General features: G+C 38.1%; 1 protein-coding gene across 1 annotated transcript in view; it reads left to right on the forward strand.

Annotated features, from left to right (window-relative positions):
• NOX3 (NADPH oxidase 3) overlaps positions 1-14,055 on the forward strand; it is a 29,832-nt gene extending 15,777 nt beyond the window's left edge. The window contains exons 8-13 of the mRNA XM_026680322.2: positions 1,206-1,298; positions 3,542-3,795; positions 5,843-6,005; positions 7,257-7,403; positions 8,596-8,720; positions 13,929-14,055. Coding sequence (XP_026536107.2) covers positions 1,206-1,298; positions 3,542-3,795; positions 5,843-6,005; positions 7,257-7,403; positions 8,596-8,720; positions 13,929-14,055 — 909 coding nt within the window. The remainder of the gene's footprint in view (positions 1-1,205; positions 1,299-3,541; positions 3,796-5,842; positions 6,006-7,256; positions 7,404-8,595; positions 8,721-13,928) is intronic.
• The last annotated feature ends 277 nt before the right edge of the window (positions 14,056-14,332 follow it).

Below are 14,332 nucleotides of genomic sequence, written 5' to 3' on the forward strand. Positions count from 1 at the left end.
AGCACTTAGACTTATATACCACTTCATAGTGTTTTACAGTCCTCTCTAAGCGGTTTACAGAGTCAGCATATTGCCCTCATCAGTCTGGATCCTCATTTTATTGATCTTGGAAGGATGGAAAGCTGAGTCAACCTTGAGCCGATGAGACTCAAACTACCAAAAGGGTGACAGTCGGCAGTCAGCAGAATTAGCCTGCAATACTGCATTCTAATCACTGCACCACCTCTTAAAGATAAAAATATCTAAATAAATATCTAAATAAATAAACAAAAATATCTCTTAAAGATAAAGTGTGACTGTGTATGACAAAAAGAGAAAAGGGGCTATGTGAACAGAGATATCTGCATGTGTGGGATACCAAGCTAGCAATGTATTGAAGCAAAAAGAAAAGATAGCCTATCCATGGAATAGTACATTGTGATATATACTTGGTATCCTGACCCCCTTATCTCCATGGGATCAGGGGTGGGATTCTACAGGTTCACATCTATTCTCTAGAACCGGTTGTTAACATTCTAAGCAGTTCGGAGAACCGGTTGTTAGAAGAAATTACTGGCCTAATCCTGTAAGGAAGGCAGGAAGGAAACATTCTGGTGTTGCTTACAGAAACTGCCTCTCCATTAACCCTTATTACATTCTTGGCAGGACTAGACTTCCTGTCTCAGGAACTTCTCTGGAGTTTTTTTCCCTTCCTTTGCTGGTACTTTGCTTGTGTGGAGTGACCATTCAAAGTTACAATGGCACTGAAAAAAGTGACTTATGACCATTTTTCACACTTACGACTGTTGCAGAATCCCCACAGTCATGAGAGGCCAGGTGAGGAGATGCGTGCCTCAATGTGAGTGGTGTTGATTTGGCCACACTCAGCCAGTCACATGACCAACAAGCCACGCCCACCAACTAAGCCACACCCACAGAACCGGTTGTTAAAAAAATTGAATCCCACCCCTACATGGGAGGCATATAGTTTGACACTGATCTCCTCTTAGATCAGTGTTTCTCAAACTTGGCAACTTTAACATGTGTAGACTTGCTGGCTGGGAAATTCTGGGAGTTGGTGCTCTATCCTAAAATTGTCAAGTTTGAAAAACACTACACTAGATAAAAATCGCTTGGAACAATGTTGTATCTGCTGGCGTTTGTGCCTCTGAAATTGTAAAATTACCTTTTTAACCACAACATTGTTATTATATGATTCCCAATAGGCTTGGAAGTGGGTCTTGGGCCCTGTGATATTGCACATCTATGAAAGAATGATTAGACTATGGAGATTTCAGCAAGAGGTTGTCATTACAAAGGTATGTGTTCATGCTATATTTTGTTATAGATTTTGGTTTTTTTTATTCTATATCCTATTCACATATTTATGTTATTTACTATATTCATGAATATTTTGTTATTCCCTTTATATTATTATTGTTTTTGTAAAGAACTATGGATGCTGAAATACGATTCAGCCAGTGGTGGGATTCAAATTTTTTTACTAGTGATTCTGTGGGCGTGGTTTGGTGAGCATGGCAGGGGAAGGATACTGTAAAATCTCCAGTCAGAGGTGGTATTTGCCGGTTCTCCGAACTACTCAAAATTTCCGCTACCGGTTCTCCAGAACTGGTCAGAACCTGCTGAATACCACCTCTGGATTCAGCCAGAGGTGGTATTCAGCAGGTTCTGACCAGTTCTGGAGAACCGGTAGCGGAAATTTTGAGTAGTTCGGAGAACCGGCAAATACCACCTCTGACTGGCCCTGGCCCCATCTATTTTCTGCCTCCTGAGTTCCAGCTGATTGGCTGGGTCTTCTTTTGTTGCCCAGAACAGGAGAACGGAGCTGGAAAGCAGGTTAGTGGGGTGGGGAGGGAATGGGATTTTGCAGTAGCCTTCCCCCAGGAGTGGGGAGGGAATGGAGATTTTGCCGTATCCTTTCCCTGCCATGCCCACCAAGCCATGCCCACTAAGCCATGCCACCCCCACCAAGCCACACCCACAGAACAAAAAATTTGAATCCCAACACTGGAGCTAGAAATTTACACATTTCAAGTCAAATAAGTCCTGTTACTTTGCAAAATGCAACTCACTTGTATTCATAACTGATAAAGTTAACTCTAGCAGCTGATAAGCACAAAGAATATTCCAAAACATTGAATACGTGTGTGCAGGCATAGGAATCAGTCATATTCCTTCATGAAGGAGGTTATAAGATTGACGATGATATTTATTTTATTTCAAATGAATTGTTGTGTTCTTACAATTATGGTTGCAGATCATTAATAGCATTCTGCCCATTGATAGGTGTCATTTGGATTATAGCTAAGCTAAATTTTCCAGTGGTGGGATTCAAACATTTTTACTACCTCTGTTCTGTGGGCGTGGCTTGGTGGGCATGGCAGGGGAGGGATACTGTAAAATCTCCAGTCAGAAGTGGTATTTGCCGGTTCTCCGAACTACTCAAAATTTCTGCTACTGGTTCTCCAGAACTGGTCAGAACCTGCTGAATACCACCTCTGAAATGTTCCCTGTAATGAAATCCTAGATGAAATCTACTAGATCAGTGTTTCTCAACCTTGGTAGCTTGGTAAAGAGGCGTGGACTTCAATTCCCAGAATTCCCCAGTGAGTCCACACTTCTTAAAGTTACCAAAATTGAGAAACACTGTACCACAGGGGTCCCCAACCGCCGGTCCGCGGACCGGTACCGGGCCGCGGAACAAGCCTTACCGGGCCGCTGGTTGCTGGGCGCCGCCATCTTTTTTGGTAAAAAGCGCTTCTGGTGAGCTTTTCCGGGTAGAAAGCTCACCGGAAGCGCTGTTTCATCATAAAAGATGGTGGCGCTAGCGCTGGTGAGCTTTTCCGGTAGAAAGCCATTTCTACCCGAAAAGCTCACCAGAGTTGCAAGCGCCGCTCATCTTTTATGACGAAACAGCGCTTCGTGACGCCACCGGAAGCGCCTTTTCGTCATAAAAGATGGCGGCGCCCAGTTGACGCCGGTACCGGGCGCGGCGCCCAGCTGATGTCGGAACCGGGCCGCGGCGTCGAAAAGGTTGGGGATCCCTGCTGTACCAGATGAAATCCACTGGTTCTGGCAGTAGTGCTTTCCTATGATAAAAGAGTTGGCTTATGAAATCTGGCCTGGAAAATTCCAAATGCCCACTATTACACCTGCCAATGAACAGAATAACTAAGATGTGGAAAATGTTTAGAATATTCTGGATTTGTTACCCTCTAATAATTGTCTGAATTCTGAATTCAAACTGGTGGCCCCATCAAATAAAGATAAGGGCAGGAATACTTTTGTACCAACCAAATAATTTCTACTTCTTTCACTCAGTAATCTGATTCATTAGGGCTTCCCATGTTATAATTATTGTTTACAAAGTACAAAACAAAATATGAATAAATGTTCTTGGTAGACAAGGCTGGAGATCAAAAGGAGTAGCCTAATGACTGTCCTTCCAGTCTTATGACCCTTCGCCATTTTATCTGCCTTTTCCTGTAATCCCTGCTAATGAACAGAATAATTAAAATATGCCAGTTGCCATTTTGCTTAGGTGGTGACTCACGCCTCTGGGGTCTTAGAGCTTCAGCTGAAGAAGCGTGGCTTTAAAATGGAGCCTGGGCAGTACATCTTCCTCCAGTGCCCTGCAATCTCCCCGCTAGAGTGGCATCCTTTCACTCTCACTTCAGCTCCTGAAGACGACTTCTTTAGTGTGCACATACGAGCAGTTGGGAACTGGACAGAAGCCATTTTCAGGGCCTTTGGAGCCCACGAAGAAACATATAAGGAACCCTGGAAACTGCCAAGGTCTGGAAATTCTTTGCGATGTAACTGGTTTGGCTGTTCATTTTTGATTATCTGAAGAAGCCAAGCTCATATGCTAACTGCAAATGTAGCCAAATCTACTATCTTGCTAGTAGGAAAAATAGATAATAGAAGATTATTGAAATGGCAGTACTTAAAAAAGATTTCATGTATAATTTTACCTGAATCTGATTCAGCCCAAAGTAAGCATCCTGAAATATCACATTTTCAAGGGGAAACATTAAGAATTTGCTTAAGGCTGCATGCCCAGAGTCTTCCTGTGGATCAGATTTTATTAATCTCTAAACTTCTTCTTCTGACCCTTCTACCTCATTTTCTTATTGAATCAGGCACTTTCACAACACTCTGAAAGAAAGAGGAAATAAGTCTGGTTAATAAAAAAAGCCTTCAGTCCCAGAAATCACAAATTCTCTAAGGTTCACCCCAAAGTTCATTATTATGTTGAATGGGGAGGGAGAGATTTTATCTGAAAATAATATCTATCCCAATATTCAATGTCCCAAAATTAAAGCCATATGGTTCTGCATTGCCTATTATTCTATGGCAATAGAATTTCTAATTTTTCCATGACACTGTTTCTCTTCGGTTATGAACTTTGTACCCACAGTTTGGAGAGAACTTGGAGAAAAAAGAATTTTGTGGAATTTGGATAAATATATCTCCTTTGGATGCTGGCTCAGCATTATCCGGCAATGTATCATGTGCCTGTTTTCATAAAATTGCTTTTAGCTTGCATGAAAGGGGTGCCTGTTGCTTGAAAAAGCCCCAAATCCAAGCCCACATATCCCCTTTTCTAAGCTTTGGTTAGAAGTGTTGTAGAGATGTCTGACTAAATTCCTAGAGACAGGTTAGCTAATATTGTCGTAATTGATGAATCTTCCTTTTAATCCCAGATTTGCTTCAGGTAGGATCCAAAGGAATTAAGTCCAAATCTGGTTAATTCATGTCACATCAATGATATTATTTTTAATCCACTGAATTAGGCATTCAGTCTCCAAAATACAGGAAGTCTCATTTAAAGACTGCCTTGTTTAGACATTGTTTACAATTACAATAGTGATGGAAAAGTAACTTTATGACCAATCCTCGCAATTATGACCTTCACAGGTCAGTAAAGCATAGGAAAGCTGTAGTAAGATCTTAAGCATAGTCACAGTTGTACTTAGCAGCCACTTTGCTTAATAACCGAGTTGCTAGTGCCATGGGTGGCTGCTAAATAATGGCTACCTATATCTTGTGAAAGAGCAATATAGCTTATAATTAAAATGTGGCTTAGTGAAGAAACAATGGATTGTGTTTACTGGAGCTCTCTTTTCAGCATTTCTTTTCTCTTACTTCCATGCTTTCAGATGTGAGGTCTGAAGAAAAGCTATAGACATGTTCTCTTGATCACAAATACATGTCTGCATATGAGCACAATTTTAACTCCTTTTCAGACACATCTTGAAGAGATTGACAGAGTGCAGGTACAGCTATTGTGCCTCTCTAATCCTGGATCCTAGTGCCATTGTCATATCAGTTGGCCTTCACATTAGACAGAGGGGGACAGCCATCTCAGATGGCAGATATAACAACACTCCACTGCACCTACAGCATAAAAACCCAAAGTGGTTGTACAGGTAGTCCTCAACTTACCACCAAAATTGAATTCAAGCCCAAATTCATTTTGCCCCATTTTTTTTACCTTTCTTGCCAAATTTGTTAAGTGAATCACTGCCATGGTCAAGTTAGTGACTTTGTTAGGTGACTATGGCTTCTCCCTTGAGTTTACTTGTCAGAAGATCACAAAAGGTAATCACATGACCCCGGAACACTGCAAACGTCATAAATACATGCTAGTTGCTAAATGTATGGATTTTGATCACATGACCATGGGGATGCTGCAACAGTCACTTTTTTTTCAGCACTATAACTTCAAACAGTTACCAAACAAATAGTTGTACATCAACCATTTGTAGTCTACCTGTAGTCTAATACCAACACAAAGAACATTACTATTTTGTAAGTATTAGTTGGGATGTCATTGCAGACTTGCTGTGGATGGGCCCTTGGGAGGTGCAGTCACTGACGTCTTCCAGTATCCCATTAGTGTGTGCATTGCAGCGGGAATAGGAGTCACTCCTTTTGCTTCCATTCTGAAATCTATTTGGTATAAGAACAGTAATCTAAACACACAACTCAGAGTGGAAAAGGTAAGTCATATTGTGGTTATGAATTTCATCTGTCTTATTTCATCGCTTTTAAACTTTTTGCAAGTGAGCTAATTTAGTCAAGTGCTTACTCCACTTAGCCTTACCAAGTAACACATCCTGTTAAACGTTGAGCTTAACTACTGGTGACTACATCAACATGACTCACTGTTTTATTGACAATACAGAAAATGATCTGCCCTTACTTTTTTTTGGAGAGGGGTTATGTTGACTTCTTTTTTTTTTTAGATCAACTAGATTCTGCTATTCTTTTTCAGCGATTTACTAATGTTTGGGGTCATAACATCCTGGAGTTAGTAAAAGAAGTAGATTTATTTTAGTGTTGCCTCTGTGTGTGTGTGTGTGTGTGTGTGTGAGTGTGTGTGTAGTATGTGTATATGTGTGTTATGTATGTGTACACTTTTGAGAGTAGTCAATAGTGCCCACAGTAAAATAAATGACAATAAAGGTCTATCTATATCTATCTATCTATCTATCTATCTATCTATCTATCTATCTATCTATCTATCTATCTATCTATCTATCTATCTTGAAGAGAGCCATTATCCTTCTTCAACATCAGTATGAGATGGGGCAGAAATATTCAGCCTTACAGGATTGTAACAATTACTATTGAGTCAGTTTTATCTAAAGATTAAAAGCAGTAGGCTAGAAACTGGGAGATTGAGTGCCTTATCATTGGATGACTTTGGGCGAGTCATTCTTTTCAGGTTTAGGAATAAAGCAATAGTAAGCAAGAGAAATATTGCCAAGAAAATTGTATGGATTTAAGCAGCCAATCACCAGGAATCATGACTGATTCAAAAGTCATCATCATATCATCATCATCATGAAATCATAGATGAAAAGAGCTCTGCATAATCTAAAAATACATTTCTTATTATATGTTATGCCCAAGACTTGGTAAACACTTCAACACTTTTGCCTACTCTACATCCCCTTACACTGTCAAATTACCAATAGCCATTCAAGATCAACTCTTAAGAGCATCCTTAAGCATGATGTTCAAGGTATCAATTGAAAACATACACGAATGACTGTTGGAGTACATTATTAAACAATAGAGCTCTGCACTGTCAGGGCTGGCTAGAAAATCAAGTATAAATTTTAAACCTGAGCACAGTAGCAGGCTATAAGATTAGCCACTTATCTCCAAATAAATAATTTAAGAGCCATATAGGATGCCCAGTGAAAGCTTGCACTTGGTTGAATTGTTTTACTTTCCCTTGACAGGTTTATTTCTATTGGATTTGCCGAGATCCATCTGCCTTTGAGTGGTTTGCTGATCTCCTGTGCTTGCTGGAAGCACAAATGGCTAAGAAAGGGAAAGCCTATTTTCTAAGCTATCACATATTTCTTACCGACTGGGATGAAAGTCAGGTATAAATGAAATCTTCTGGGACTGAGTTACTGCATCTTATTTTTCTAGGACTGCAGCCTAAGGAACAGTAATCAAATGAAGGCTTAATCGCATCAAGCATGGCTTTCATAAAATGAATCATACTTACATTTGTCTTTTGAAAGACTCTGTTCCCAGTGCAGTGTCACAGAGTCCCAGCTATGCCAAAGCAAATGTCAAAGCTGGGTTTAATGCCAAAGTTCTCAGTAACTGCAGGAGTATCCAGATCTGTGATTGCTCTCCAAAGCCCTTTTCTTCCCTTCTCATCTATCATTCTCCTCTCCCTTCCTCTCTGTCCTGAGGCTCAGCTAGCTACCAATTCACTCAATCTGCTGATATCACTGAACTTTCCTTTATGGTGCTAGAGTACCGGTGTCACGGCTTGTACTTCAGTTCCTACATGCTATTTGGGGGGACGGGGTTGATAGATGAGCCTATATGAAATAAATGTCAACCCTGTTGCTGGAAAGACTTGAAGCTGCCTTTAAAGACACCTAAGCATGAGTTTGGACAGATTCACCTCAGATGCTGGTTCCATCAGTCAATGGCACTTCATTGACTGGAGAACCTTTGGGCCATCATACGTAATTATCATAATATTGGATGATGTTTTAACATTTACATGGATTAATCTTTTTCTAACAAAAAAGGATGGAAGCAGACTTTTCTGCTCTTTCTTTGCTCCAAGAACCTCACAAAGAATCCTCTTACATAGGGCTGTCAAACTTCCAGCCCATGGGCTAGATGCATCACGTGCTGGCCATGCCCACGTCCAGCTTAGCAAAGCTTGGGGGGAAGTCACCCCAACAATCACAACAATCAGTGATGACACTGTAACGACATGAGTTTGACACCCCTGCTCTAACAGTTGGAAGATCTAGCTGATTGGCATAAAGTGAGAGATGGGAAACAGAATCACTGAAAGTTGACAGAATGAACCCAAATTTCAGAGAATCTCCCTCCCTCCCTTTCATCTCATCTCTCTATATCTTTCAATTGGTTCCTCTGTTTCTGAGCAGTCTTTGGAGTCCCTCAGGGGAAACCTGAATGGGAATCAAGGACTGGGAAATATCTGATCTTTTCCCATTATATCTATATATTCATTTGTCCAGTAGTAATATTCTCTTTCTTCTTAATTCTGAAATGATGACTTTTTGATCCACTGCAATATAGGCTATGCACATTGCCTTGCATTACGAGAAAAAGGTGGATGTAATTACTGGCTTGAGACAGAAAACTTTCTATGGGAGACCAAATTGGGACACTGAATTCAAACAAATAGCAGAAAATCATCCTGGGTAAGGCATGTTAGCAACTCCTGATGATATCACCATGCTATGTTTTTCCCAGTGTTACAAAGATAGGAAGGAAACTTGTTCTTTGATATATTTAAGTTGGATATTTATACTAAAAGCATATTTATGTGTTATAATGCTTTCAAGGAAGAAATCTTGAGTAGGCAATGCCATCAAATCTAATTTTTGGACATGAAAATCTAATGTTTGAAAGTATTTCAGCTTCTTGGCATTTATCCAGCTATAATTGAAAGCCCCAATCCAATTATTGTTAAACAAAGGACAAAGTAACATTAATTTTCATTGAAAATGGTTATTAAAAAGATAAACAGTGAGGTCTTTTTTCTTAGAATGTCAAGGATGTGTTTGTTCCCCAATCTCATTGGCTGTGGATGTAAGGACAATGCTATTATGTTATTAGTTCATCTCAGCTTGAAAGGCCTAAGTTGAATACCAGAGGATTGGGGGTGGGTGTTGTTTTTTGGGGCTAGAAAGTCTTAGAAAAGCTTCTTTGTTCCCAGAGAGTTCTGAAGCAATCATTACAACTGCTAACTTCAGAAAAGAGGAAGAAAAATAGTTCTGATTACTTATCAGACCCCAATATTTACTTATCTGTTGATCAGAAACTAAAATCAGTGCCATGGAAAGGAAGAAAGAATTGGACTATTTTTAAGATATGCAAACGAAGAAAAAAAAATAGTGCAAACCTTGTCTGATTGCTCAGAAATAAACTCCATCGACTTCCGGTTTGAGCCTCTTCGTGGACAGACTGAAACCACGATAGTGCGTGGTTTCAATCTGTGCTCGCCGCTGGAACGCCCCGAGCCGGCTGGTTTCGGGGCTAAGCCACCCCGGAGAGGTGGTGAAGAGGGGGGAGACTGCCAGCAGGGTTGAGGAGAGCTGCATCTCTCCTCCTCAGCTGGCCATTACTCCCTTTCCCGAAGGCGGTTGCAGCGGTGGTCAGAAATGGCCCCTTCAAAAAAGAACTCGACCGGAAAAGAATGTGCAGGAGGAAGATAAGAAGAGAAAGTTTTGGTTGACCGGGTTAAACTGCAAAAGCAACAACTAAGGTACCCTGGAATTTAAACTAAAAAAAAAAAGTAACATTGTTCCCAAAGAAGATTCTGAAGCAGCGAAGGAGAGAGAAAAGGGAAATGATTTGGTTTTTTTTCTTCTCTCCTTTTCCCTATACTGACAGCTAAGAGATCTAAATAAGAAATTGGAAAAAAAGTCCACTTTGACATCAATAAGTATTTAAGCTGCAAATAAAATGTCAAAGGGATAATAAAGATTTCTGGATACTTAAAACCTTTTAAAAGCAGGAAAGGAGAGAAAAAGAATAAAAGGGCAGGATCTGGAAAAAAGGGAGGAGACTGCCTGGAATTAAAAGGAATTTACAGTAAAACCTCAACAAGACTTCTAAAAGATACATTTTAACTGAAACTTGGCTACAAAATAGTAGAACCCCAGGAAGAGAAAGTGGAAAAAAGAAGCAAGAAGAAACAGCTTGGGAGTATTTGAATTATTTAGTGATCTCTGGATTTTTGGTTATTGCATTTGAATGACTAAAATCAATTGGGTGGTTGTTTAAAAGTGTTTTAAAATGGCACTACTTTTAGATGAACTGAAAATGGAACTTAAAAAGTACAAAGAAAATGGAACTTAAAAAATACAAAGAAGGGAGAGGTTCTTTTGGCTTCGTATTTCAATTCTTAGAAATGGAGATCTCGAACTATGAGAAACAACAAGAAATGCCTGCAGAAGAAGAAGACTGGGACAAAGAAGAAGCCATCGTTAATGAACAAGTAATTTTATGCGGGGGGGGGGAGGAAAGGAGGGAAAGAGAACGAAAAGTTTAAGATTTGAAAAAACAACCAAGAAAAGGAATTATAACTTGAAAAATAAGTATAATATTAGAAAGCAACAGAAGAGAGGAATACAGAAGAGAGAATTAGAACTAGAGAGACAAAGGGGTAAAAAGGGGAGGGAGAAGAAGAGAGGGAAGAAGGAAAGGAAAAGAAGTTATAAAGGGCAGAAACAAGATATGGAGAAACAGGGCCTATTTAGAGATAATGGGTGAAATTTTAATTGAAAAAGGGATTCTGCAAAGGTACATGATAGTATTGTTATATTAGAAATAGAAATAATTTTACAAAATATGAAACAATGTATGATTAAAATGATGGATAAAATAATTATTGTAATCTAGTGAAATGTTTGTTAATAAATAAATGAAATAACATGAATGAGAGAATTGAATTAGGAAAGGATGGGAACATTTTAATTATTTAATGTTTTATAAAATATAAGGGAAGAGAAATAGGGGGAAAAATTAATTACGGAAAGCTTATAAGTGTTCCCAAGGAAGTATGATATTTAATTGAAAAGTAATGTTAAAGATGTTAAGACTTTAATGAATATTAATGATAGAATTGAATTGGAATGGAATGAGTGTTTTAATTACATATATTTATAATCACTTTTTAAGAATATAGTGTGTATTTTAAGAATGTACCAAGCAGAATTTGATTGTAAGTTATGTATTATATTGAATGTTATAACCTCAAGGTATATATTGAAGCTTAAATAAGAGTTGAATGGATACAATTAAAAGATATAAAGGTGTCATACTCCAATTAGTAACAACAGGAGAAAATTTGTTTAATGAGAAAAGAAAATATGAAATTGAAACAGGACAGACAAAAGTATAAATATAATGATTTGAATTGATATGAGATAATTAAAATAAAATTGAGAAAATTAAGAGAGGAGAAAAACTATGTAGAAAACGTAAAACAGTAATAAGATATGGAATAGAACATCAAAGTGAGCATGAAATTGAGTTTGTGTCTGTATGAAGAAGTGTAACCCAGGACCATGCTATTTTAAAAAAAAGATGTTTTATTTGTACTATGGTGGTTTTTTTTGTGAAAACCCAAATTAAAAAAAAAAAATTTTTAAAAGAAAGAAAGAAATAAATAAACTCCATCAATTTCAGCAGACCATAATATATGTAACTAGATTTGCAGATTCTTTAAAATAGTATGTAACACATACAATTTTATAAGGGGAAACTATAATTAGACAATATAACCTAGTCAATATTTAATCTAAGAATTGCTAAATAGGGATTTGTGCAGGACAGAAAAATTCTGAAAATTATCTATGATAAATTTTATGAAATATACAGTAAAGTTTATAGATGTCTAGTATTCATAGCTGTGAAAGTTGGACCATTAGGAAGGTTGAGTGCCAAAGAATTGAGTCCTCTGAACCAGTGGTGGGATTCAAATTTTTTTACTTTCGGTTCTATGGATATGGCAGGGGAAGGATGCTGCAAAATCTCCAATCAGAGGTGGTATTTGCCAGTTCTCCGAACTACTCAAAATTTCTGCTACCGGTCCTCCAGAACTGGTCAGAACCTGCTGAATACCACCTCTGCTTTGAACTATGGTGCTGGAGAAGACTCCTGCAAGTCCCTTGGACTGCAAGGTGATCAAACTGGTCAGTCCTAGAGGAGATCAACCCTGACTGTTCTTTAGAAGGCCAGATCCTGAAGATGAAAACTCAAATATTTTGGCCACGTAATGAGAAGGAAGGACTCACTGGAGAAGAGCCTAATGCTAGGAAAGATTGAGGGCAATAGAAGAAGGGGACAACAAAGAATGAGGTGGCTGGATGGAGTCACTGAAGCAGTCATTGTGAACTTAAATGGTTTCCGGGGGATAGTAGAGGAAAGGAAGGCTGAGAGGATCGTTGTCCATGGCATCACGATAGGTCAACTAACAATAACAACAACAATTATTCATAGATGTCTCCTATTAAAATCTGTTCTCTATTTTCTGAGTGAAGATAATATGAAAAAATTAAATGGGTATCTTCCATTTATTATATTGACATAATTCCTCATGTGAGGACTCAGCAAATCTTCTGAGCAATGTAACAATGTATTTATAAGTAGTCCTCACTTACCCATTACTCATTCAGCAACCATTCCACGTTATGATGGCACTGAAAAAGGACTTATGAATGGTAATCAAAGTTGCAGTTGTCACAGCATCCCTATGATCATATGATCACAATTCGACAGCATATATTTATGATAGTCACAATGTCAGGTCACATAAATTACCATTATAACCTTCCTAGCCACTTCCAATGAGCATTGAGCAAAGTCAATGGGCACAGTAGAAAGTTGTAAGTCACAATCATGTGATATCATGTTTAATGGCTGATAGCTATTTGTTTCATGATTACAGCCGGAATTGATGTCATAAGTCAGTGTAGTCATGTGACATTTCACTTAATGACCTCGCTGCTTAGTGATTGAGTTGTTGGTCCAAACTGCAGGGAAGATTATCTGTATTTCTAATATTTCTAATAGGCCTAATAAGGGATTGACTCTAAGATAAAACTGACATCACATACTCTATACTCTTTATAACTTCCAAAGCTTGGCTAGATATCTACTGTATTTCAAAGCCTGATCAATACATGTGGACTACAACTTTACCACAGGTGTAGCCAATAACAAAATTGTGAAATTCTCTTTTCAAGAAATCTTGACAGGTACAAGATTATTCTTCTTACTAACATTGAAATACCTTTAAAGGCAAAGTCCTGAAAGCAATTAACATCAACTAAATACATTTAGAATTTAAAAAGAAAAATAGAATTAAAAACAATCGTTCTAATTAAAAATAATTTCATTCCTAACAACTGAGACGCTTAAAAACCTAGCTTGGAGCATACTATCAACTAAACAGTGATTAAGCTATGCAAATCCTTTAAACATTGATAATATGTGATGTTTCTTCCCTGTCTCCCTTCTGGGAAGGATTTCTATACATTTGGGATCACTGCAAAAAACGTCCTGTAATAAATGTTGATAGTTGTCCAATAGTCAAGACAGTAAGTCTAAAAGCCACAATGTCACATGTCACAATACCATCATGATTTCCATAATAACGTCATGATGCATTGTGTAGGTAGTGATATTCTCCAGGGATGGGAAGATGTGGAAGCTTTTTTTCAAAAGGTTTTTAAATGTTGCCTCTTTTGTATTTTACTGACACAAAGACATTGCTGTACCACTTCAGTCATATTATTGTGATCCCTTTCAGATCTCCTGCTTCTAACATATATGTATAATTTTTCTATTCAAGGAAAGGGTTCTTAATCGTAATTTGTGAATCTTGATTTTCATTGCAGCAACCGCATTGGTGTGTTCTTTTGTGGATCTAAAACTCTTTCTCGGAATCTTCAAAAGATGTGCAACCGGTATTCATCCACTGATCCAAGAGGCATTCAATTTTATTATAACAAGGAAAGTTTCTAGAACTTATTTTTAAAATGATAGCTGGTAATTGCATGCTTGGAGCAATGGAGGTGCATCATTTTGAAACGAGTGTTTGTTATTCAGTAAAGGAACTTATATCTCTATTACTATGAATGCAGATACTTTAAAATACCTTAAATTCTTAAATGTTATGCCCTATTTGATTATAGGCTGCATGCTTTATTATTTCCTGTAAATCATTAATAAGAGCCCTCTGGGAATAGAATGGATTATAATTTTTAAAAAAAATAAAATAATCCAGGAAACATAGACATCA

This window comes from Notechis scutatus, chromosome 1 (genome assembly GCF_049901735.1).
Source record: "Notechis scutatus isolate UNSWTSFEM ecotype Mainland chromosome 1, rNotScu1.2, whole genome shotgun sequence".
In the NCBI taxonomy this organism is placed as follows: Eukaryota; Metazoa; Chordata; class Lepidosauria; order Squamata; family Elapidae; genus Notechis; species Notechis scutatus.